General features: G+C 47.6%; 1 protein-coding gene across 1 annotated transcript; it reads right to left on the reverse strand.

Annotated features, from left to right (window-relative positions):
• Positions 1-963: 963 nt before the first annotated feature.
• On the reverse strand, positions 964-25,350 carry ERCC3 (ERCC excision repair 3, TFIIH core complex helicase subunit). The gene is made up of 15 exons (XM_008686074.2): positions 25,251-25,350; positions 24,687-24,892; positions 23,796-24,032; positions 22,057-22,106; positions 21,502-21,637; positions 21,137-21,301; positions 20,655-20,859; positions 19,110-19,424; positions 14,100-14,284; positions 10,486-10,688; positions 9,612-9,708; positions 8,393-8,510; positions 4,870-4,988; positions 2,804-2,956; positions 964-1,414 (listed from the first exon to the last, which is right to left on the reverse strand). Exons 1-15 carry the CDS (start codon positions 25,276-25,278, stop codon positions 1,283-1,285), a joined length of 2,349 nt encoding a protein of 782 aa, XP_008684296.1. The 5' UTR covers positions 25,279-25,350; the 3' UTR covers positions 964-1,282.
• Positions 25,351-26,820: the final 1,470 nt, after the last annotated feature.

Below are 26,820 nucleotides of genomic sequence, written 5' to 3' on the forward strand. Positions count from 1 at the left end.
GCCTGAGCACAGGCCTCAGGTCTGGCTGCTCCGGGCCATTTCTGAGGTTTGCACAGACAGAGCGGCTAGCTGCTGGCCAGACTGTGTTTGTCCCCGAAAGTCAGCTGAGAAATGGAATTCGGGCAAGGTGGCTCTTGCTTCAAAGCACTCCTGACCAAGTAGATCCTGCCTTCCCAGGCCTGGTCTGCAGCTGCCTCACAGAACAGCCGTGCAGGCATGTCTGATGACACAGGAAACAGAATGGGCTGCTGCGGAGCCTCAGGGGAGGTGGGGGGGTGGGCAGGGACTCCAACTGTAGAGGCCTTATTTATTTAGCACAGGCTTTCAACACTCCCCACGTGTGAGCGCTGTGGCCTCTTAGGATAAGCCTCCTCCTCAAAATAGCAAGGTTTTCTTCATGACCTATGTATGCCTTGTGTGTCTCTTTTTTATGAAACAATCCTTTTCCTCTTTTCTTTCATACCAGGAACAAGAAAGAAAAAGACACCTGTCAGAATAAAGGAACCAGCTCGTAAAGATCCAAGGGCAGCACACTGCTATTTGAAGAGGAACCCAGCCTCCCAACAACATCAAAAGTGCATCTGGGGGAGAAGTAAGAGATGACTCTCTCGGAGAAGCCCAACCGTAGGAGCTGTGTGCACGGTGGCTTCCGAGGCATGCGATGGCCTCCAGCTGACCTAGAGGACCTGCACACAGGGGTGCCGAGCGTGGAGCGCCCAGAGGCTAAATGGCAAACAGGCAGCTCAAGCACTTCCCTCTCTCTGGCCCTTGGCCCTGTCCACGCCTCAACACCAACTAGCAAGTCTTCTTTATCTTGGGGTGTGTCTCCCCAGTACAGCTCCTCAGGGATGGGCCCCATCTCACTCCCTCGTGCCTGCTACGAAGAGGGCCTCGATGGAGGTTTGTCACCTAGACGTAGCCCATGCCTGTGACAAGGCAAAGAACACCTGTCATCAAGAGTGGTCAAATGCTCCCTTTCTGTTTATTCAGAACATTAAGATAAATACATCTTAAATATTACAAATATTTATATACAGGAATGACCACTGCCCATGATTAAAGAGGGGTCTGAAAAAAAAACCCAAAATAGAGTCCCCCAACTTTTTTTAAGCCCTGGACGACCCATGAAGACAGAACCAAGCTCTCAATGCATTTTCTTCAACACAGTTAACAAACACTGCATCCGTTTGGTCAATGTTAAAGGAAAAAATACGGATATGGAAAATCCCTATCCAAAGCTGGTGCCGGGCCCCCAGCCTTCACCCACATGGCCCGAGGGATGTCACTTCCTGAAGCGCTTGAAAAGCGGGTGCACGTGCTTCGTGGAAGCCTTGCTCCGAGCTGAGTGGTACTCCATGTACACGGTGTCGTCAGCCCCAGACATGGAGCTCATGGTGCCAAAGCGCCGAGATACCTGTGGGGGGACCCAGCCCACAGTTAGTTTCCAAGGGAAAAGACACTCCTTTTATAACACTTATAATCATAATAAGTTTTATAAAGTTTTTAAGTTTAATAAATACTAATTTTTTAAGAACATTTATTGACCACTTACTGTGTCTCAGGCATTGTATGAAGCAGTTTACACGTATTTACATGTATTAACTCATCCAATTCTCACAATTATTATAATCCCCATCTTACAGATGAGGAAACTGAGGCACAGAGAGATTAAGTAACTTGTCCGAGATCACACAGCTCTTAAAGAGATGGGACTTGAACCCAGGCAGCTGGCTTCAGATTCCCCATTCTTAACCACAATGCTACTCTGCCTCTCTTAGTGACAATTTATAAACAGAATTTTTCGACAGCGAGGGCAGCAGTCCCCAACACCTTAAGACTCCCCATTAGGCTCTGGATCAAGTGGAAAGCCAGACAGCCCTGGGCTTGAATCTTGGCTCTACCTCTCACTGGGTGACTTTGGACAAATACTGAATGTCTGAGCCTCAGTGAACTCATCTGTAAAACGGGGATAGCCTCAACAGTCTTGACATAAGTGGTGTGAACAGAAATCACACAGACAAGGGTCTGACTCAGAGCCTGGCACACTACTTGTACCAGATTACAAGCCAAGTATGCAGACAGGCACCAAGCAATGCTTTCAACAGCCTGACCTTAGGTGGCTCACTGGTTGGTGCGAATGGCCTTAGCACACAGTCAGAGGCAAGAAATTTCCCTGAAGCATCCATCCATGGAGAGTGCCCAGAGGGGGATCCAGCCCTCAGCCTGGAGGGAGAACAGCACCTCCCCAGAGGACACTGCTTTCTTTCCTTGTCCCAACTACAGCTCACCTTTTGACTCTAATATCAATTTAATTTGTTTCCAAAGCACCTGACTAAACTGTACTTTTCTCTTGGAAGGGATGATAAAAACTCCCCATAATGGCCCTTTCATTTATTATACCATTTTATATTGGCCTAGCACATGGCAGGCCCACAATACCCCCTCCCGCAGCCACCCTGGTGTAAGCCTGGGGCCACCTGTGCCACCCCGGGCTCCAACGTCAAGGCACTAACAAAATCTGGACCACATTGTGAGGTGAAGGGAGCAGGAGGCCAGCTACGGCCGCCGTGGACTTGGCCATGTGAAACAATATGGAAGGAAGGAAGGATGCACACCAAAAGGTTCACAGGGGCTGTTTCTGTTACTCTCTTCTCTGCGGCTTCCCGGGCTTTCCAAGTTTTTACAAAGGTCACAGAGGTGCACGTGCACACACACACACACACACACAACTAAGTACATGTGTGTGCATAAGACTTCTGTCCTTCAGGAGAACTGACACCTGCAGCCTCACCCACTCACTCACCTGGCTGGATTTGGAGCCAAATTCTCCTGCCACCACCTCTTCCTCAGCATCCAGGTCAGTGGCTGCCAGGACTTTCTGTAAGAGCTGCTGCTGCTCTTCTCTCGTGGAAAATGCCAGCTCTTCGTCCTCCATGCCAGCAAGCTTTGTGATTACCTGTAGAGCCGAAAGCCGCAGGCCACATGTCCCCTTCTGTTTTCCCTCCCTCGGGCCCATCTGAGCAGGCAGCTAACAACGGAGAGCTCCTCTCTGGCATTCCAGAGACTAGCTTCGGAGCCATCTGGAACAAGGAGCTTAACTACTGACTGCAGGGCAGGAGGTGAAGGAAATTCCAGAGAAACCTACTCCCCAAACGGCAGATACACGATCACTTACAAAAGATCAACCGGGCCTCGGCAACCCTAAAATGTCCCTTCTGGCAGTTTTCCGTCCTGCACCAGAGAAAGAAGGGGACCAAAGACTGACAGGCACTGCTGCTGCCCTTGGGCAGGGTCTTCAGCCTCCTGGGAGCAGGAGGGAGCACTCAGAAATGAGAGCCTGTGGAGGGGGATTTACAAGATGTTTTCTCAGAGAGCAAGCGAACAGCATGGTGGAGATTTGGTTTTCCTTTCTCTGGGGGTAACTTACTACACAGCCTATCTATCCCTGAAGAAAGCCTGGACTGAGGGTGTACAGGAATCTTTTTTCCCCCTGTTAATTCTTCTCAGCATTTTAATTGAAAGCAAAGTCCCAGGAGCAGGGATGTGGCTGAGCCCTTCAAGCGGCCACAGACCCAGAGCGCAGACACAGGGCATTTCTGTCCTGGCCCGATCATCCCTCGGGAACTCCGGGGCCATGATTCTGGAAACTCTAAGCTGGCTGCTCTCAGCCGGCAGTGCTGAAGGTAAGGAAGGCAAGGGCAGCTCCAACCAACACAGAAAATCACATGCCCAGATGCCTTTCTGCCCAGCTCACCTTTCAAACAACCCAGAATACTCCCTGATCTGGTGCTTGTGTAATCCCTGACTCTCCGGGGATCAGGAGGTATGAAAATGCTGCCATCACCGCACATTTTGTACAGATACATAAAAAGGCCTTCACACAAATCCTTCAAAATACAGTCAAGTATCCCATCCTCCAGCTCAGCATGAAATGTCCGAAACTGTCACTGCTTCTGGCTAAGAGAGGAGGGGCTGGACAGCCCTGACCTCTTGCCGATGGCTAATAACGAGAACTCACCAACTCGTAAAAAGACACGATCAAAAGTGTCTGAAAAGGCAGCCTGTAGTCTTCTGTAAACCAAGAGCCTGGGAGCCTGCATGTTCTAGGGAGCGTCCTTTTAGTTCTCTGCTTCCCGCACCCCCATCCACTCCCACAAATAAAAATCTTCGGGACACTAAATCCTGACATAAACGGGAAAGAAAGCAATGGAAGTCACCTCAGCCAATGGAAATCAGCCAAAGCTTTGGCATCTCCAGAGCCGTGCAAATGCCCATTTGTCGCACATGGACAGCGCTGACGTGAGGCCCACTGAGGCCCGGGCTCACCAACAGACTAAAGGAAGGGCTCTCCCAGCCACCTGGAGGGACCCCCATCACAGCCTTCCTTGTATTACAAATCAGGTCTATGAACAACAGGAAATCCTAAAGCTCTGGCTGACAACCATTGCTGGGGCAGGAAAGTAACCCCAAGGCGCTCAGAGCAGCAGTGAGGCCACAGCTCCGCGGCATCTCAAGTCCTGTGAGGCTAGCACATTTTCCCACTGACAACTAACACTCTGTTTGCAAGACAACCGTAAAATGTTAACAAGCAGAGAACCAAGCCCCTCGCTTCCGAGGCCCCATTCTTTGACCATTCACAGTGGGAGGCTGGGTGCAAGAAGGGATCCTGAACAACTGTTTCCCTCGAAGTCCCCAGCAATGCATGCCAAGATACAGGGAATGTGAGGCAGGGCTTCCAGTGCCCTAATGTCCTGTGCTGTCTGAGCTCTGTCCCACATTGGTGCCAAGGGCAGTGCCTACCTCTCCTGGAGGCACGGGTACAAAAAAAGCCTTGGTTCTATTCTGACCGGAGATCAAATGAATACATACCTTGAAGCTATAACCCTGATCTACCAAAAACCTCTGCCGCTTGGTTGAGTAAGCCATTTCCTGTGTGTCCTGGGATACCAACGAGTAGAAGAAGGCATTGTACTCCTCGGCAACCATCCCTTAAGAGAGGAAAGGAGAAAGGACAACATTGGCTGTTACAATGCTAGGCACCGAGGGTTCAGGGCTCAAAACTAAGTACAGCTGACCCCTGAACAACATGAGAGTTAGGGGCACCAACCCCCACACAGTTGAAAATCCACACGTAACTTCTGACTCCCCCAAAACTTAACTACTCATAGCCTACTGCTGACTGGAAGGCTTACCAATAACATAAACAGTTGATTAACACATATTCTACATGTTACATGTATTACATACTATTTTTAGTATAAAGTAAGCTAGAGAAAACATTAAGAAAATTGTAAAGAAGAGAAAATACATTTACAGTACTGAACTACAGTTATCAAAAAAATCCTTCACAGTTCAAATCCGTGTTATTCAAGGGACAACTGAATGCAGTGGAAGAACTTTGCAGTCAGGGGGCTAATGGCCTTGACTTTGCTCGGACACTTCATTAAATTAAAAACGTTTGTGCTTTAAAGGACACCACCAAGAAAGTAAAAAGACAACCCACAGAATGGGAGAAGATATTTACAAAGCATCTATCTGATAAGGGATTTGTATCTGGACTATATAAATAACTACTGCAAATCAATAATGAAAAGAAAAATGACCCAATTATTAAAAGGGCAAAGGATCTGAACAGACATTTCTCCAAAGAAAAGCCCATGAAAAGCGCTTGACATCATTAGTCATCAGGGAAACACAAACCAAAATCGCAGTGAGGTACCACCTGGCACTTCCTAGGATGGCCAGAATCAAAAAAGATAATTACAGCAACCATCAAGGATGTAGAGAAACCAGATTCTTCATACACTGCTGCTAGGAGTGTAAAATGGTGCAGCCTTTTTGGAAGATAGTCTGGCAGTTAATTAAAATGTTAAACAGAGAGTTACCCCAGCTGACCCAACAATCTACTGTTAGATATATACCCAAGAGAACTAAAAACATATGTCCACACAAAATTTGTGCATGAATTCCATAGCAGCAGTATGCCTAAGAACCGAAAAGTGGAAACACCCCAAGTGTCCACCAACAGAAGAACAAATAAACAAGACGCGGCACGTCTGCACAACGAGTGGTCATTCAGCAAGAAAAAGAAGGAAGTACTGGGGCGCCTGGGCAGCTCGGCCAGGTAAGCATCTGCCTTCAGCTCGGGTCCTGGGATCCAGCCCCATGTTGGGCTCCCTGTTCAGTGGCGAGTTTGTTTCTCCCTCTGCTCTCCACTTGTGCTCTCTCAAATAAATAAATAAAACCTTTAATTAAAAAAAAAAAAGGCAGTACTACTACATGCTACTACGGAGGACCCTTCTGAAAACATCAGACTAGTGAAAGAAGGCAGTTGCAGAGGGCACAGATTGCATGATTCTGTATGTAGGCAATGTCTAGAATGGGCACATTTATTAAGGTAAAAATAGAGTCATGGCTGCCTGCAGTTGGGGCTAGGAGGCAAGGGGAAAGGAGCGACTGCCAGCCGGAAAGGGTTTCTTTTCTAGAGTGATGAGAATATTCTAAACATAGCCTATGGTGATGGTTATACACTTTGCAATTATATTAAAAGCCACTGGGGGCGCCTGGGTGGCTCAGTCAGTTAAGGGTTCAATTTGGCTCCAATCATGATCTCAGGGTCGTGAGATGGAGCCCCAAGTCGGGCTCTGCACTACGTGTGGAGCCTGGTTAAGATTCTCTCTCTCCGGGGCGCCTGGGTGGCTCAGCTGTTAAGTGTCTGCCTTCGGCTCAGGTCGTGATCCCAGGGTCCTGGGATCGAGCCCTGCATCGGCTCCCTGCTGGCCAGAGAGCCTGCTTCTCCCTCTCGCACTCCCCTTGCTTGTGTTCCCTCTCTCACTGTCTCTCTCTGTCAAATAAATAAATAAAATCTTTAAAAAAAAAAAAAAAAGATTCTCTCTCCCCCCTCCCTCTTCCCCTCCCCACCCCACTGTACACACCCATTCTCTCATGCATGCTCTCTCAAAAAAAAAGAAAAGAAAACAAAAAAAAACAATGAATTGTTCCCTTCCAATGGACCAACTGTATGGTATGTGAATTTTATCTCAATAAAGTTACTAAAAAAAAGAAAAGAACGGTTCAGAGAGAAAACCTAGAACAGAATTATCACAGAAACTAGGAAAGAGAATACTGCAGCTATGAAAGCTGATTCTTCCAGACAATCTGCAGGTTCTGTTTCACAGTTCAATTGTCAGCAGGTTCCGTATCTGTGTCCAGCCTCTGAATTCAACTGTTTCTTAGTCTTACAAGAGCTCAGAGATGCAAAGAAAGCAGCCAAATACCTTATATCAAATATAAAAAACCAAAATTCTACTCAAATCCAAAGTGGTTTTCAAGTTAGATTTGTTTCTTTTGGGGAGGTGGTGAGTAAGTCATAAGTTACGAATTATGTTCACATATGCCAGGCAGATTATATCCCTGTTGGTTTATAAAGGCTGCAATTTATCCAGCAGCCTTCTATACCCTGTTACTCCTCACAACAACTCTGCAAGACAGGATGTACTCCCACTCTGGATGGAAAAGCAAGGCTAAGAAGGGCAAACTAGCTGCCCAAGATCACAAGGCTAGCCTGGTGCCCAAGCACATGCTCTTTCTACTAACGTGCCCTGTTTCCTTATTAAATAGTTAGCTGCCTCTTACACGTCTTCTAACATAGTACAATTCCAACATACGCCCACTAACCTTGCTTCCGAACATCCCAGCAGTCCGGCTATCTCCTAAGAAAGGAAAGCGAATACCCAGAGGACAAGGCCTGGGTCCCTGTCTTACAGCCTGCCTGGTCCCAGGAGGAGAGCCGCGGCCATCTCAAAGCAGCAGCGTCAGTGCCTGCCACGCCCACGGTCAGGGTCTGCGCCCTTCGATCACAGTTATCAGGCACAGACTCCGACCTCCTGCATCCTCACGCGCTGAGCATGCAACACCCCTGCTGCAAGCTGCCGCGCAGGACGGGGCTCTTCCCAGGTGGTGTGTGAGGCAGCCACAGGGCTGCCCAAGCTGCTCCTACCACGCCTTCCTCTTACTCCGACTCAAGGTCCAGGGTACAGCTCCTGCTCCTAGACGTCACTGGTGGCCCGGCTCTGCTTTCTTCCTCTACGGTGACACCATTACACACCGCTCTCCTGGCCCCCCCACTACCTACCAACGCAAACGCGCAGCTGAGAAGATATCCACGTGAACCAGGCAGCTACCAGGGAAAATATCCACATAGTAACCCCAAGGCATGAGAAATAATAAGAGCCAAGCCTTGCTCTGGGATCCCTCCCTGCAGAGTCCACTAGGCCCGGGGGCGCAACCTCGCCACCATGAACACGTAGGCAGCTTTGTCCTACCCTCTTCCTAACCAAAGTCGTTCAAAAGGAAAGGCTTCCTGGAGCAGAAGGGGTAAGACCACCTTTACCTTTTTTGGCTCGGAGCACTCGCCCCAGCCTCTGGGCCTCCTGCCGCCGGGAGCCACCGTGAGATGAGATCTGAATGAGAACATTTGCTTCTGGCAGATCAAACGATGTGTCGCCCACCTATGGAAATGAAACAGCTGTGGGCCTGGGAAGGTTTTTTTATTTGGGATAGAAAGAAAAAAAAATCAATTGGCCCTGAATTTAAATAAGCTCCCTTGATAATTTAGAAAGATAATCACCATCCTGAAAGATAATCACCATCCTCTTTTCTCTGTACCAGAGTCCTACGGATGCAGGCGGGCCTCTAGGACCTAGCGTGAAGTCTCCTGAGAGCTGTCCTAAAGAAGCGGTCAGGACCCACAGCCCCACTAGCTGTGTCAGCAGCATTGCCAGTATGGACTGCTGGGGCCCAAAGATGAGAGAGCCCTGTGAGCAGAGACTATCTGTAAATGATCCCTCTTCCTTTTTGCTACAGAAACATGTCTGCACAAAACCATCCACACTCTCAACCGGAGGCCAATGAAACCACCAGCACGTGCGGGACACAAGAACTGGTGGGGGCCACTGTCCACACCGGGCTGGATCTGGCTCCGGGTAGCAGCCTCCGTTTGAGGATTCCGACCATCAAGGTTCCCAAGCACCCGTCAAAGTCTGGCACTTACTGACCCAGCCATGATGACTTTATTAGTAAATCTCATTTATTTTGAGCTTTGAGGTCTAATCTGAATGTCCGCTCTACACTGTTGGGCCACAGCTTCTAAGAGCATCAGCAAGCTGGGCCTTCATGAGTTTGCATCGAGCTTACATTCCCCACCCACCATCAAGGCACACGAGGAGCCAAGAGAAAGGCTGCCTACAGCCCACAGCAATCTCTAACTGCACAAAGAGAACCTCATCTGAATGCCTACTTCGGCCAGAACAGGTAATGAAAATTTCCCCCTTAGATAAATAAAATATAATGTAAAATTCCCATATCCCCAAAAGAAGCGGGAAAAATCTCAGTCAAGCAAAAAGACTTTCTAGATCATCCACGTTAAACCCTGCATCTGCTCCTTCTGCTATCCATCAGGATGCACTCCTCTGTCCCCCACACAGAAACATGGGAATGAAAACCCTTCATCAAGTCCCTTCAACAAGCATGAATTCGCGATCTAGAAATCCCCAGAGCTCCCCCAGCCCGGGGGTGCGATGCCTCACCACCACCCTGCACGCTACACAGACCTTGGATATGAAGATGGTGTTGATTTTGGGGTTGTGCTTGAAGTTCTGGAGAATCTGCATCCTCTCTCCTTGGGATGTAGGACCATAGATATAGGGTCTAGAGAAGAACGAAGCTGCATTAGGAAGGACACAGAATCACCCCCTCAATTATCCCGAAAGCACATCAGAGGGAAAGAGAGCTCCTGCAAGGTTTCTCTCTTCCAAGAAGCCCTCCGTCATGCAAGTATATCAGGAGGAGGCCATAAAAATGAGTGGCTATAGGCCCTCAGCTGGTCACCATTCTGGTGACCATTTTCTTCAGGATTCCCTCCTTTACTTTTTCCTTTTTTCTTTGTTTATGCTTTTTCCTGAGTCATCATCCCTCATCTAAGCTTTGTGTCTACACACGTAGTGCTAACACAGAACCCAAGTGGGGCTGTGCGCTAGTGAGGACATTGCTGGTGATTCCTGAGAAGTGCTTTCTAGATGCAGGGCCATAGCTGGGATGCTGGCCCGTCAGCCTTGCCTTCCTGGCCCATAGAGTCTGACCTCGGCTCCACCAGAGTGCTCACTCAGCTTGCCACTCCAGAAGCCAACTTGCGCCCACCTTTCCAAAGCAGCACAACTCTAGCCCCTGATCCCTGGGCTGAGAGTGACCGGGCTCCCTTTTCTACGTGCTCTGACCTCTGAGTCTGACCACTTGCTCCTCTGTCTTACCTGGTTCCTGGGACTGGGGCCACAGAACCAGACCTTTAGATCCTAAGAAGTTCCTGAGAGCTTCGAGAGAGGAAGAGGAAAACAAAAAACAAAAACACAAAAAACCCCAAGCACCTTCTGCACTCTAGCCTGGGGAAGATAAGCTGCCTGGAGGCAACCCCAACTTTTCAATTCTTACTTGTTCAGCCTAATGGCATATTCCTTCAGGGCAAACACATTGTCAGCAAAGACAATAATCTTGTCATTCCTCCTTTCATGAAACTTGATCAGAAACTGGCAAGCTCTGAATTTGTTGGGGTTCATGGTGTACAACAAGATTCGTTTCTTGGTTTTGATTGCCACATATTCCCGGTAAAACTCAGGAGACATTGGGCACCAAACCTGTGACACGGTAATAACCAAGGGTCAGTTTGCAAGTTGAAACATCATATGCTTAGAAACTTTCGAAGACCATTCATTTATCAGAACTAGCTTCAAAAAGGGGTGCATGGGTGGCTCAGTTGGTTAAGTGTTGGACTCCTGATTTTGGCTCAGGTCGTGATCTCAGGGTTGTGAGACTGAGCCCCATGTAGGCTCCAAGCTGGGCACGGAGCCTGCTTAAGATTCTCTCTCCCTCTCCCTCTGCCCCTCCCCTCCTCCTCCTTTCTAAAATGGAAAAAAAAAATGTATACACACACACACCCCAAATCAAATACCTAATGGTGAACCAGGACACTCTCATATTTATCTCTTAACACATAGATTTTTAAATGCATCGATATCCAGGGAATTACTTTTACACCAGCTTCAAGTAAGGGAAATCAGGTTCTCAACCAGTGGTCCAGGTAACCCCTCCTATTTAGACCATCCCTTCACACGCAAGTTTACACAGAGTACTGCTATGGAGAACCACACACACACTTCCCAGCTCTGTCTGTTGAGTCAGCCTAGCAGTGACATCCTGGGAGTCACCTAGCATCCTGGGAGTCACCTAGCACCTAGTTCTTGGTTTGTAAATTCCATTCTCTACTAAAAGGGAACCTTGGAGCAATGGCTGATTCCAGGGCCAGGGTGGGTAGGGAAAGTACCAGCCTAAAATATCTTGCTGTTCCAGAAAACAAGGAAGTGCTCAAAGAATGCTGGGGACATGTCAAACGGATAGAGAAGCCAGCTGGAAGGGGGTCCCATTGGTTGCATCTGAGACAATTTGATCATTCAAATAAGAATGACAATAACACTCCTGAGAGCCTACTCTGTGCTGGGCCCTGTGCATGGGCTGTTGGCAAGGTAAAGCAGCTCAGACAAATATACTGAAGTGCCATGGGCTTTAAAGGTCTCAAGGCTATGAACACACATTCAGGACCCTCTGGAAACTTTGTACTGAACAGGCCATAAAGCCTATACTGACAGGCTCTGAATTCTGTGACCAATGCCACTTTGTGTGATCATCACAGACCCTTTCTTCACGCTGCAACCACCGTGGGATTAGCTGCCATCATAATATGCCTAACACTGGGCTGAGCTCAAATTCATAGGTTTTACTGCTGCTGCTATATTTTCTGGTTCCTCTTAGGCCATGTCCTGTCCATGTCCCCATTTAGAATTTCTAGTTCTTTACACACAAAGCAATTGTTTTTTTCACAGTAAAATCTTTAAAATTATGCATTTCACAGAACATAAGAAACGATATTCAACATCATCAGTAAATAGGAAAATACATATTGAGATCATAAAGGAATATCATTTTCATACTTACCACGTCAGCAAAAATCAAAAGAAAATAAAACTATGATGTGTTGGAGAAGATGTGGAAAAACCTCACTCACCCTTGATGAGAGTGTCAACTGATACAACACTTTGGAAAACAGAGTTTTCTAGGATGCAACTAGTAAAGTGAACATCCACGTAGCGTTTGGCCCAGAAATGTTATTTCCAGGTGTATCTGCCAGAGCAGTGGACTTCACAGTTGAATCATTTTACGTCACAAACCAAACATTCATATGCACGAACAGTTTTATTAAATAACATATACCCTTAATAGGTATTATTCTTTCTGGCAAATTCTATTCTATCCTGATCATGACCCAATAAAGTAATGTCACCATCCACTACGGAATCACAGCACAGTGTGAACAACACTGCTTTAGAAAAAATTACCCAAGGCCCCAAAAAACAGGTATAAAAATATATGCAGCAACACTGTCATAACAGCAAACAAACCAAGCTCCAAGATTATAGAGACAAAATAAATCAGTGCCTCACTAGGGCTGGGAATAGAAGCAAGGGTTCATGGCAAATGGGCATGAGGGAAATTTCTGGGGTGGTGATGGGGTGGTAGGAAGTTCAATTCTAAAACCGGAGTGTGAAGATGGCTAGAGAATTCTTTACACTTACTAAGATCACAGAATTTCTAAATCATAGTATTTACTTACAACAGGTGAATGTTAAACATGAACTTACAACTCAATAAAGCTGTTAAAAAGACAACTTAGCAACCTAAATGTCTGTCAACACTAGAGATTTTATTTTTACCTGCTGTGTAATATTCTATCATATATCAAACTGTGGTGTATTTGTACAATGGAATATTACAGAGCAATTCAAAAAAATGAACTACAGCTACTTGCATCATTGAAAAAGTAATACATTCTGCAAGGAATAAAAGCACTGAGCAAGAGACATATATAACCAAGTTCTATTTACATATATATAAAGACTTTTTTTAAAGATTTTATTTATTTATTTGAGAGAGTTAGCAAGCACAAGCAGGGGAGGAGTAGAGGGAGAGGGAGAAGCAGACTCCCCGCTGAGCAGGGAGCCCAATGTGGGGCTTGATCCCAGGACCCCAGGACCATGACCTGAGCCGAAGCTTAACTGACTGAGCCACACAGGTGCCCCTAAAGACTTTTTTTTTAAGGCAAAGCTAAACAGAATAGGTAAGGGAAATATACACAACAGATAAAATAAAGGGAAGCAAGAGAGTGACAAACCCAAGTTCCACAACAGTAGAAACCCTGGCAGGGGGAGGAGAGAAGCAACTAGAGAGGAACAGGGGGCCTCACAGATCCTGGCAACGCTCTGCTTCCTGAAACGGGCGGATTATGAAGTCACAGTGACAGGGTAAGGAAGTTTTCGGCAGAGCAAGTCCACGGGCACAGGTTCTTCACACTCACCTTGACCCGAGAGGCCCCCTTCTGCCCTTTCAGGACAGAGGCCACCCTACCCTTGCCGGTGAGTGACAGTCACTTCAAGGTGCCAGAAAGGATTGTTGTTGTTGTTCCTTCTGAGAAGACTTACCTTTGAACGTGTACTTTAAGCATTTACCTATGCAGGTATTCACTGCAGAAGAAGATCGGGACAATGTTTCCCAATGTGTGCAGAAATAAAATGACCTAGGCCACAGGTACCTTCTGGGGGCATCAAAACCAAGAGGCTGGGACACTGGCGTGGCCTGGATGGTTGCCCACGCAGGACCACCCAAAAATCCCTCAAGGGTGAGGGTGGGTGGGAACAGCCTCAGGTGCTCACTCCCAGAGAAGAAGAAGAGGAGCATGGACCTGGGACTCAAACCAGCCTGGATTACCGTCCCCACGTGAGCACTTCCTGACTGTGTTACTCTGGAACGTGATTCTGTGTCCCAGGCCTTGGAGTGGGAAGGACACCGCCTCATCCTGAGGCAACAGGCTGAGATGTGGCACTTTTGCCAAGTCCCGACCTGTGTATCTGCCCGTGGGGAGCTGACCCGATCCCTTTCCCCTGAACCCTGGGGGGGCGTCCCTCCCTTGGAGACAGTGCCAGGAAGGAGGCGGCTACCTCAGCACACTGGACTTTGGCGATGTAGCCGTTGTTCTGCAGCTCCATCCAGTTGGCCTCGTAGAGCTTGGGCCCGATCAGAAAATTTAAATCCACAATTTTGTCATCTTCCCGGACGAGGGTCGCGGTCAAACCCAGCTTGCAGTGGGCCTGCACGATGGTGAGCACCCGTCGGAACATCCTGGCTAGGGAGACAATCAGTGCATTCACACCGTCACTTTTTAAACGCTCAAGGACCACACACATCCTTGCGGCTTCACACTGGTCTGGGACACTATGGGGACTAACCCCCGGGTTTCTGAATTACAGGAACCTGGCTCTAGCCAAGAGTGACTAGGCAAGAACGCTTAATCATCACTTTCAGACCTGTCCAAAAGAGGGAAGAAAAAGAGAACAAAAGGGAGAAATGGCTTTAGGGAAGCCCCAAGTTAGGGAACCCCAGGATCCTTCCTTGCAACAGCTAAGCTACCAGCAGGAGCACAAATGGCAATCTGAAACATGACCTACAACACTTAAAATACCACTGAGCTCTAAACGATGCAAGGAATTTGCTCGACCTGAAACTTGTACCCAGGTCACAGAAAGATGGCTGGGTAACTGGGGGATCAGAGGATAGGAGCTGGATCTGCTCAGCTTCCCACCATCTTCCCAGAAACCAAGGAGAAAACAGGGAGACATGAAACTCCAGGCACCCTGACCTGCCTTGGAAACTCTCTTCTCTGCGCTTTTCCAATTAGATTCATCTGGTCAACCAGCAACCCCATCTCTCTCTCTTTGTAATGTTAAAATTCCTTCTGATTTATCAAATTAAATAAACACATAAGTGAGTATGAGACATTAATTTAAAAAAAAATCCAACTGTGGGTTTCCATGGGCTCATCTTTTAAAAACCCTAATACTCTGAGAGAAGGTTAAAATGTTCATGTCATGCTTATCTTCTAATACGATTAAAGGTAAGGTCAGTGATACCGCAGAAACAGACGTTAAACATCAGGAAAGAGGGGTCACACCACACCAGTCGAAAACATAAGAACAACGCAACAGCAGAGGGCTATCTAACCCCCAAGTAAGTACCAGGTCTTCCAAGCCTAACGTGGTTTGCACATACACTTGGAAGACAAAGACCAAAAGCACAGTTATGTCCGAGGACTGTGCCGCTCCAGAAAAGGGGAGCCAAGGACCCCAGACCAGGCTCCTCATGTCAGAAGGGCATGGCAGCCAAGGCAATGGAGACTCCAACCTAATGCGGGAGCCTGGGAGGCAGTACCAGCAGCCCAGATATTCTATCAACCCGAGGGAAGCCCGAGTCTCGACCCTGCCTGGACACTCTGCAGCCAGAAATAAGGCCTTCCTGTGGCATCTGCCCTGCAAACGCGTCATGCCCCACTACCACGTTCTCTAACAGCCATATGGCTGTCTGGAGGAAGAGCTCACATACGCTATAGTGCATGGCTTGACCAATTTTTACACAGCTGTGTGCCTGTGCAATGTGCTCTCAGCACCTGGAAGTCTCTCCACTGACCCCTCCTGTCAGCGCTCTCCCTCAACGGAACCATGATCCGACTCCAGTCATCCAAACTTTATATAAATAGAATCCCAATACACACTTTGTGGGTATGACTTATTTCACTGTACGTTATGTCACAGTTGTCATTTGACATTTATTTGTGTGATTTTATGTCCCTCCCACTTCATCTCCAGTCCAAGCAGTGCCCGATACTTAGTGGGTTCTTAATAAATACTTGCTAAAATAATGAAATTGGCCCAATGTCTTGCATGCAGTAAGCACTTAATACACACCAAGTCCTGCAGTTGCAAATCTCATAAACAGAGTGACCCAGAAGGGCTCTTTTTGGAAGATGTATAAAACAACACAGCAACCTTTACCTTTTGAGAGAGATCTCAGAGATTGATCATTCTACCTAATCCAACATGGTAGATGTTTAACAATCAAGAAACTTACTGTGATTTACTAGAACTCCCTTATTTAACATTGGCTCTCTGGCCCAGTGAGTGTCTCAGGCCAAGGGGCTCACAAGACTGAACTCAGAATTCTTCACAGCTGTTTGGTTTCACTCTCCTACCCAGCCAGAGACAAACTGACCCAGTGAACCAGGGAAGAAAGAGACACACGTAGACACCCATGGCAAGCGTGAAATTTTGTGGGGGTACACCTCTGAATCCTCATCACCAGACAACCAATCCCAAGCCTGGCAGCCACCCTCTGGGGTCTGAGACCCAGGCTAAAGAGGAACATCAACATAAACCAAACACACACGCAAGCGCAGAAAGCCTTTTTTCCCCAGCTTCAAACACAGCCTCCAACTAAACCACTACATGGCAATTCCAAATTCATCTGCAGGATGATTCTCTAGGTCACCAATTTCCGATCCAATCAGACCCAATACCTTCCTGCTCCTTAATGTTTTTTCTTTTAGTTTTCAAATTAGCACACAGTAAAACTAGTGGGTGGAATTGGTTCTATAAATTTTAGTACATGTATAGATTTGTGTAACCACCACCATAATCAGGATACAGACCAACACATTATCCCAAACACTCCCTCATGCTCTCCCTTTACTGTCACACCCTCCTCAACCCCTGGCACCCACTGATCTGCCCTCCACCACTATCCTTTCGTCTTTTTAAAGGCACCATACCCTAGGTAACCTGAGATGCCTTGATTTCACTCAGCATGTACCTCTGGAGATTTATCTAAGCTGGTACACACAGCAACCGCGTGCATGTTCCAGGGGAGGGACGGACCCGTTGGTCTATCTGGTCACCCACTGCCAGGCATTTTGGTTGTTTCCAGGTTTTGGAGACTCTGACTAGAGATACTCTAAACACTCAGGAGCAGGTTTTTGTGTGAGCCTGAGTTTTCATTCTCCAGGATGGATGCCCATGGGTGGGCCTGCTGAGTCACATGGCAATTTTCTAAGAAACTGCCCAACTTTTCCACAGTGACTACATTTTGCGATTCCTCTGGTGATACATGCCAGCTACTCTGTCCTCTCATCAGTACTCATTATTGTCAGTATTTTTCATTGTAGCCGCTGTGATGGGTGTGTAGTGGCATCTCATCTCATGGTATTAATTTGCATTTCCCTCAGGGCTAATGATGTGGAACATCTCTTCCAATGCTTCTTGGCACCTCTACATTCTCTTCGGTGAAATGTCTATTCTTGTCTTTTGCCCATTTTCTTAACATCATTGCTACTGCCAGAATGTCTAACTAGCAATCAAATGCATGTGTCTAAAGCCTAACTCCTGATCAGCGCTCTTCAAACCTGTTCCTTCCATAGCTTTCAACATCTCGATCAATGGCCAATTCTTCCTTCCAATTACTCAAGCCAAAAACCTTACAGTCATCCTTGATTTCTATTTCTCTCAGATCTCACATCCAGCCTGTCAGCTTCACCCTCACAAGACATGCAGAAGTAGATTACCTTTATTCTTACTCTTGTTGGGACCCATCCAGCTGCTTCTACCCTTGCCTCCTTTAGTCTATTCTCGGCACAGCAGCCAGGGTGGTATTTTTTAGCCATAAATCAGACCATGTCACCCTCTGCTCAAATCCCTCAAATAGCTTCCCACCCACTCACAGTACAAGCCAAAGGCTCTACAATGACCTATGAGGTCCTATGGCATTAGGCCCACACTCTATTCTGCCTCTCCCTAACATTGGCTTTGACTGCTCTCATCTATGTCCCTCCCACCACATGGCCTTGCTGCGTTGGACCATGCCAAGTACTCTCCCACCTCAGGACCAACGCCCTGTTCCTTCAACCTGATCCCTACCTGGCTTGCTGTGAACATCTCTAAGTACCTTCAGACATCCAGGAGTGCTGAGGGGCTCTCACTGCACCGAAAAGAACGGATGCTAGGGCCAATTAGGCCATATTTTGAATATTCTATGTGAAAATGCCTCTGATTTCATTTCATTCAGAGAAATCTCCAATTTACACTTCTTAATTTATCAGGGCTCCCCCTTCATTTTTTTTTTTTTTTTAAGATTTTATTTATTTGACAGAGAGAGAGACAGCCAGCGAGAGAGGGAACACAAGCAGGGGGAGTGGGAGAGGAAGAAGCAGGCTCATAGCGGAGGAGCCTGATGTGGGGCTCGATCCCATAATGCTGGGATCACGCCCTGAGCTGAAGGCAGACGCTTAACCGCTGTGCCACCCAGGCGCCCTCCCCCTTCATTTTTTTTTATCAAAAAAAGATTTGCCTAGAATACTACTCAGCAATAAAAGGGAAGACACTATCAATACGTGTCATAATATCGATAAATGATCATGCGAAGCAAAAGCAAGCACATATAAGAAAATATGTATTATATGATTCTATTAATAGGATATTTCCAGAAAAGGCAAATCTATAGAGACAGGAAGCACTTCAATGGTCCCTGGGGCTGGGGGTGAAAGCACTGACTGTAAATGAGTATCAGGGAGAGGTTCTAAAACTGGATCGTGGTGACAGCTGCCCAAGTCCACATATTAACTAAAAATCTTGAATTGTACACTTACAATGGGTGGATTTTATCAGTGGATAATATATCAATACAGCTATTCTTTAAAAAAAAAGGACTGCCTGCAACACTTGGAGAAGTAGGGCTTCTGTGATATATTTAGAATCAAAACTTCAGGCGTCAAACAAAACAAACACCGCTGTGACAAGGACTTCAGTGCTCCTGGTCCAGTTTTCATGGTACCACAAACTAGGGGGTTAAGGGTAAGCTGAGCTGCAAGAGTAAGATGGAGAAAGGAGGGAAATACCATTTCCTACATGACTACTCCTGGCCCATGATTAAGGAAGCCGTGAAGAGATACACCCATCCACCACCCACCCTCATCCTCGCCCCCACATGCTTATGACTTACTTTAAAACTCTACCCACCAAGCCTTTCTACTGTGATATACTACATAGCAGTCCTTCCCTCAACCCAACAAGTGGCAATCAATTTCTGTCTCTGTGATGAGAGGGCAGCTCAGCTCTCAGCCTGCTTACCTGGTATGGTATGGACTTCATCCAGGATCATGAGGCCCCACTCCTGAGTTTTGAGCCACTCCATGACTCGCTCAGCCTCCCAGGACCTTTTGGTGGTGTGGCCCAGCATGGAGTAGGTGCTGATGGCGATGGAGCAGCCTATGGGCTTGTCCTTGGCGTCAGAGGTAAAGCGGCAGATCTGGCTGTCGTCGATGGTGGACCACATCTTGAACTGGGCTTTCCACTGCTCCACGGACACAGCTGAGTTGCCCAGCACCAGACAGCGCTTTCTCACAGTGCATGCGGCTGTCACACCAACCAGGGACTTCCCAGCACCTATGCGAAACCAAAGGGCAATGACACCCAAGGCCAGATTGCAATGGACATGGACAGAGAGAATGACTCATCAACACACGAATCTGGGCAAATTACTTGTAATAATCCTCACGGAGGATGTTGTGGGGCACTTATTGCTCCAGAGCCTCTGTTTTCTCCTTTATAAAAAGGAAACATGCCCAGGTCACGCCAAACATGAGAATTAAAAGAGACAAGCCCCAGGCCCTACTGTAGCATTTTCCATGAATTCTGTTCAAATGCTGAAATCTCAAAACAAACCAGAGGTGAGAGACACTCCTATTGTTGCCATTTTGAACATGAGAAAGTAAAAGCTGAGGATAACCTGCCCAAGCCATGGGGAGGTGGCACTGCTGGGGCACACGGACCGCACAGAGGAGGGCTCGGAACAAGGCAGCTGCAACGGGCGCAGGGCATGCTGGGCTGAGATACGGGAAAGGCGGACACTACTGGCAGAGACAGAAGCGAAATGCCAGGGCTTCCAAGTTTACTATCACCCACCGTTTGAAGATCAAGATAAAAACCAAGCTCTTCCTTTAAACAGCAATTCCTCTTTTACCAGGCATTGCATCAAAATCATCCAGGGTGATTTAAGAAAAAAAAAAAGAACCTGAAGGCACAGGCCTCTCCCCTGAAGATTCTAACCTCATTAAGTCTGAGGTAGGGCCTCCAGGTGAAACTGTTGTGACCTGTGGCCAAGAATGCTGGCCAGGACCTGACATGACTTAGGACAAATGACATCAGACAGGTGCCAAGGGACGTGCAGACTGTAATAAGCCATCCAGGAACAAGCAGTTTCTGTACTAGGTAGTCTCCACATACACACAACTCACAAGACTGACTGCAAAGAACGAGACCCTAGCACCTTCTCCCCATCAGTGTCTAACCGCTCACCCTGCCCTCTTCTCCAGTCCCCAAGATCTGACACAAGCTTAGTTGATCTGTTTATCCTCCATCTCCCTACCACCAAAACAAGCTCCATGAGATCAGAAGTGCTGTTCTATCCACCAATGTATACCCACTGCTGAGGTCAGAGCCTTGCACACAGCAAGCACTCAAATATTTGTTAAGTCATGAATCAGGGAGTCATCTGAACTCCGCTGCTCCCTGGCCAGGTGTGATTTAGAGAAAGGTGCACAAAAGAGAGTGAGGGGAAGCTGGCAGACCAAGAGAGAAGGGCCTGACCACCTTCTTCACTCAGGTGTCACTTACCACAAGGAAGAACAATGACCCCAGAACGGGCACGTCCATTCCCAAACATCTTCCGCAAGCTCTTCTCCTGATAAGGTCTAAGTACAGCTGTGGGTTTCAGATCGATGTTGATATCAGGGTTAACGGAATCATTCCGGAAGTCATATTCTGCCAACAGAGGGTACTCCAGGTGGATGCAACGTTTCTGGAGTTCCTCAATCATTTCCTGGGGAGTGAGCATGAAAGAGGTTTTATAATCTTAAGTCCAAAGCATGCTCATAAACTGTACATAACCCAAGGGGCCATTTCCTACATCTGTGAAGACTGCCACACCAGCCTGAGGAACAGGACACTCAGATCAAACTCCATTAGGAGGAACGATGCTACAGCCCACAGACACCAAAAAGGAGGAAGCAATAGAGGAACAGACGGGAACAGCCTCTCCCACAGGCTGCACAGTCCACGCAGGGCTGGGCCAGCTTAGGCAGGGTGCCTTCACTAACCTGCTTGACTTCAAAAGACACTGTCTGGGTCTCTTCTTCTTCTTCCTCGTCCTTGTCCATTTGTTCATAAAAGTCAAACAGATCCGTGGGGATGTCAGATTTACCCTGTGGTTCTGTCACCCGGGAAGTAGAAGGCCCACCACTGCCTTCAACAGTCTTGGCAATCTGTAAGAGAAATGCAGGATCTGGACCTCTGTTCGACAATGAGCCCTCCTGCTACCAGGTGAGAGCCAAAGTTGCACAGAGAACAGCAGCTGTAAGAAGACTGTAGGGTCCCAAGGTTGCAAATGCTGAACTAACTGCCTCTGAGAGAGCTGACACCCCAAATGCTCCCACCCCCAAGGGTGACCCAGGAGGCCACATACGGCAGACTTGCTGGTGAAGGTCTCTGTGATGAGCTCTGTAGCCTCCCCCTCAGAGTTCCGCAAGCGGCATTCCCGGATCACTGCATCCTGGAGAAGATGCTGGATGACATCAGGGTGGGAACTTTCAACGAAGTACCTGCAAGAGGGGATGAAGGAGGTGACTACTGACCAGTACACCACTTCCAGAAGGTTCTGTTGCTCATCTGATCAGATGGTCTGGAAATAGTGGCTTTGTGCCTCTCTCCACTCTTACTCTCCCACAGCCTTGGCCAAATCTGAGCAATGAGCTGCTGGCCAAGATACAGCAAATGAGGAACAACACCCTGCTTTAAAGTCAAATAAGGAGGGTCTGAGTCCCAGCTCCACTGCTAGGGGGAACACAGTGGCCAGTGAACAAATTTCCAGTTTGGGTCACTTCACTCTGCTTATTCCTTTTATCCCCTTACTCAGGGGAGTAGGTGCTAGTGCAGACAGACAGTCCACGGATGTGAGCTCCTTGTCGCCTTCTATGCACAGGGTTAAAGTGCCTCGGTGGGCCTGCCCAGAATCCCTTACCTGTTGTGCTTCAGGACCAGCTTGACTTTTCCATAGCTGACAGTACACAACTGCAAGGAGTGACATCAAATAGGCACAATTAGCAATACGCAGCTCACTTGGGACACATTCATTACTGGGTATGTCTTACTACGTACCAAGTGAAGAGTTCATTTTCCTTTAGGAAAGCCCAGTGTGCAATCCTAAAGACGTTAGGTCAGCCTAAACTGAACTTTTTCTTATTAATCTCTACTTTTGAGAATAAAAACTTGCCCTTGCCTGGCTCTTTCTGATACACATCCCTTGATTTATAAAATGCTATATAAAATCTTTTATTTTCCCTTCCCCTTTCTTCTCCATTGCCACAGGCCCCATCCTAATCCGATGGTTCATGCAGCCACATAAGCATTATTATAGCTCCCAGCACAAAGCTGGCACAGAGTAAGTGTTCAGTAATTGCTGCGCAAATTAAATGCAAAGCTTCCTGGCCTCCTCACCAATGTTCCTATTTCCCCAACCAGAATGTAAGCTTCTTGATGAAAGAGAATACAGCTAAAATCTTACAGGTTCCCAACAATCTTTAGGATGGAACGCAGCAGAGGTTGTGTGGTGGCCACGGAAACTCACCACTCAGATCTCGGGCTGAGGCCTGCCCCTGCTGCTGCATTTCTGGATCTACCACTGCACTGTACCAACACCCACATTCCTGCAGGCAGCTCCCAGCCAAGACAGCACAGCCAGCGTGCTGATGCCGGGTTCATTCCAGCAAGGTGCAGGCCCTTCTCCCCGGGCACCTTTCCACATCACAAAAAGAGAGAACGCTCACCAGGGCTCCTATCAGCTTCTGAGATTGGATGCCTTACTGTACTGGACGCCTATGGCACTCACCTGCCACTCCAGATTGGGGGTCTGAATCCAACTCCCTTTAGATCAGCCAAGGGCAACAACCGTCATTGTCCATCTCTTCTGAATGGCATTCACTTGTCTCTCAGGACAAAGCCAAGCATGTTCAACTGCTCTTCATATGGAACCCTAGCCACTTCGACACTCGGAAGTTCTTTTTGACATTCCCGAACAGAAGTTGTTGACTATTAGTCCCATGCAGGTATACAGCCTTAGACAGTTTACCAGTTATATTAGTCTACTCAGCTGCCACACAGGACACCACAGAATGGGTGATTTAACAACAGAAACATTTCTAGAAGCCCACAATCAAGTTGCCAGTGATTAGTTTCTAGTTAAGGCTCTCTTCCTGGCTACTTTTTCACCACGTGCTCATATGACCTCTTTCTTGTGCACATGCAAAGAGAAAGAGAGCACGTGAGCTTTCTGGCTGACTCTTCTTAAAAGGATGCTAACCCTATAGGATCAGGGTTAACCTTAATTACTTCTTCATTCCAAATACAATCACATTAGGGGTTATGGCTTCAGCATATGAATTCTGGAGGGGACACAATTCAGTCCAAAACACCATTTGCTTTTGGCTGCATTCCCAAATAACCCTGGCCAGATGGGCTGAATTAGTAGCCCCAGTGTGTTAGTACCTATTGTATTGGAGCAGCTTGTGGGAAGTGTGGCCTCAGCAAGAATACCATGCTGGATTCCAAAAGAGTAGGAGCTGGGACAATCAGTTATGTGTGCTCCCCACATGACATCTGAATGGCATTTTCATGACTGCCACAGGCTGACAATGTGTAGCATCTGTCTTCATTACTGCATTAACAAGGAAGGCAAAAGAGCTGGCCTTAGCCCCCACTTGCCTTAATAAATTGAATAATTCCATCAGGGACTCCCGTCTTGCTGAGCTTCCGGAGGTACTCGGTGATGTCACTAGTCTGCAACCCAACGCTGACAGCTGCATACAGGGAGTAGGCCGTTAGTTTGTACTCATGCACATGGGTTGGTCGGCACACTGGCTCTGCAATGGCCACCAGGAAGTCTTGAGCATATTTGTAAACTGGAGAGAAGGCTTCTAAGAAGATGTGGCCATCAGGAGCCTAAGAAACACCAAATGGACACAACAGATAAAGAAATTAATGAGTTGTAGAGACTATTACTCTTTCCCAGATCATTATCCAAAAAAGAGAAGCTGCCCAAAAAGTGATCTTTAACACCAGGGAGATGATTTTGTAAGCACTCCTTCAGCCAACTGTGAGACCTGTTACAGTAATCAGATACAAGGAATGGAGAGACTAAAACAGGTTTCCAAAATCAGTAGCTGCTTCCCACTATTCTTCACAGGGAAAGCCCACCTTATTGCCTATCCTCAAGTACCTTTTGGCCAGGTTTCAAATGAATGTAGAGTATTAATTATTTCAAGTTGAACAAAAGGGCTGCCTAGAAAATACATAACTTCCATGAATTTTTTAAATGGGGAATTAAAGTATTACACAATAAATGGCATTTATTCAGTAAATAAATATTTCCACAAATGAGGCAGAAATGGAGGGAAGGTGAGTAAGAGGAAGCGTTGGAGATGAAGGGACCCCGAGTCTAGCCAGCACACATGTGCCATACCTACTCATTCCTATCTTGGGCTGCTCACAGTATGTATGAAAGCTCTCTCCCAGTCAGCTCTGGAGGGTAGTACCCTGCATTTCTATTTTGGGTCCACAAACTCTGGGTCCTGACCTCGCTGAGAGTATGCTTACCACCCAGAGAGGCCTCGAGCTGTGGTCGTCCTTCAGCGGCATCTGCAGCCTGTAGTCCTTGGCTCCATATTCATCCACTTTGGTGCCAGACTCATCCACCTGCTTCCCGGCCGCCGAGGGGACGGCTTCCTGAGAGTCGTTCCCAGGGACGTCGTCATCATCATCTTCTTCATCCTCGTAGTGCCGCTTCTTGGACTTCTTCTTATCTGCAGATAAGGACACAGAAGTGAGCCCAGCAGGAACCTTGGACTCCCTACGCACTGCCTAGCGGCATTTCGAGGAAGCCGGGCAGCGGCCGTATTTCACCAATGCCACGCACTCCTAGCCAAGAGCCACCTGCGTGCCGCGGGCGTCCTCCCCCTCAAATGCTGCCCACCCGGCCCACGACACAGCGCACCCAAAGGTCAAGGATCGCCCCTGGCCCAGCGGCCTGTCGCGACAGCCTGTACAAGCCGCAAGACACTGCGGGGTCGGGAGCCGCTGAGAAGGGCGGAGCAGCTACGACACAGGACGATGGGGACGGCGAACGCAGGCAGGCCCCAGCGCGCCCGCGCCACGTCTCACCGCGGTCCCCTCGCTCTCTTTTGCCCATCGCATCAACAGCACCAAACAGCTGACGATACTGGGTCTCCGCGGCGGCTGCTCTCTGGGGGACTTCCGCTTCGCACCGGAAGTTCTTTCGGCAAACGCATAGGAAGTCCCGCCTCTGAGCTCCTGGTCTCAGGTGGGCGCGCAAACCTGGCGACAGCGTTTCTTCTGTGGTGTGTTCCTGCTGCAGGCCCTTTTCCCCTCCCATTCCTTCGTGTAGTCAGTCAATGAAATATTTATTGAGCAGGTTTATGAAAGTCCAGGCACTGTTTTTAGCGGCCGGGGTAGAACATTGAACAGAGTTAGACTCTGGCCGCCTGGAACTTAAATTCTGAAAGAGATGTGGGCTGTAAACAGATACCGGCGTTAAGAGTTCCAAGAAGAAATAAAACAGGGCCCAGAGTGACAGACAGTGCCATTCTAAATAGAAGGATGCCAGAATGCCTCTCTCCGGGGTAACTGGTGGTGGACATTGGGGAGGGTATGTGTTGTACTGAGCACTGGGTATTTTTTAAGACCGATGAGTCACAAACCTGTACCCCTGAAACAAATACTACATTATATGTTAATTAATTTAAATTTTTAAAAATGAAAAATAAAATAGGGAGAGGTCACAGAAAAAAAAAGAATGCCTCGCTCAAGTGGCGTTATTCTAGTAAAAGTTCTGGAAAAGTGAGGCAGTGTCCTACGTAAATCCCAAGGGAGAAGCAGTGTGAGCCTAGGACTCGACCACACAGGTTTGGCCTCTAACAGGAAGCCGAGAGGAGAGCAGTGTGGCTGTGAGAAGTGGGGGAGAAGACCCAGTACCCAGTACTGTGCATGTAGATTAGTGGTTCCCAAAGTGGGGTCCCCTGGCTGCATCAACATCAGATGGAATGGTTCAAACTGATTAGAGAGGCAAAAATGCAAAGTATCAGCCCCACCCAGACCTACTGAATCAAAATTCTAGGGACACAACAGTCTTGCCCTCCACAAGATGCCGATGGTCAGGTTTGAGAACCACTGATGTAGAGCCTTGTAGGCCATTGGAAAAACTTGGAATTTTATTATGAAATAAGAAACTGCTGGAGATTCTTGAGCGAAGAAATAACAACCTGATTCAATACTAAAAAGTCAGTCTACACTAGCTGCTGTGTTGAAGATAGTCTTTACAAGGTCAAGGGCAGCGATTGCAGCACTCCGGTTGAGAAGTGCTGGCTTCACCAGGGTCGTAGGGGTAAAGGCAATGAACAGTGGTTCCAGTCTGAATGTATTTTTAAGGTAGAGTGGGAGTTGCTGACTGACTGGATATGGAAAGTGAGAGAGAGGCGTAAAGGATAACACCCAAGATGTTTGGCTTCCGTAACTGTAAAAATGAAAGGTACAGGTTTGAAGGGTGGTTCTGGACATACTAAATAGGAATGGCTGTATTAGTCCACTTCAGTGCCATAATAAAATGCCACAGACTGTGTGACTTAAACAACAGAAATTTATTTTCCCACGACTCTGGAGGTTGGAAGTCCAAGATCAAAGTCCTGCTCTCTTCCTGGCTTGCAGATTACCAACC

This window comes from Ursus maritimus, unplaced genomic scaffold, assembly GCF_017311325.1.
Source record: "Ursus maritimus isolate PB19 unplaced genomic scaffold, ASM1731132v1 scaffold_1, whole genome shotgun sequence".
Taxonomy (NCBI): Eukaryota; Metazoa; Chordata; class Mammalia; order Carnivora; family Ursidae; genus Ursus; species Ursus maritimus.

Excerpts from the sequence above, each read along its gene's own strand:
- ERCC3 (XM_008686074.2), bottom strand. The coding sequence starts at position 25,278 with ATGGGCAAAAGAGAGCGAGGGGACCGCG. Across the intron at positions 8,511-9,611 it reads ACACCATCTTCATATCCAAG|GTGGGCGACACATCGTTTGA; the intron begins GTCTGTGTAGCG and ends TCATTTCCATAG. Across the intron at positions 2,957-4,869 it reads ATCAGGGTTATAGCTTCAAG|GTAATCACAAAGCTTGCTGG; the intron begins GTATGTATTCAT and ends TCGGCTCTACAG.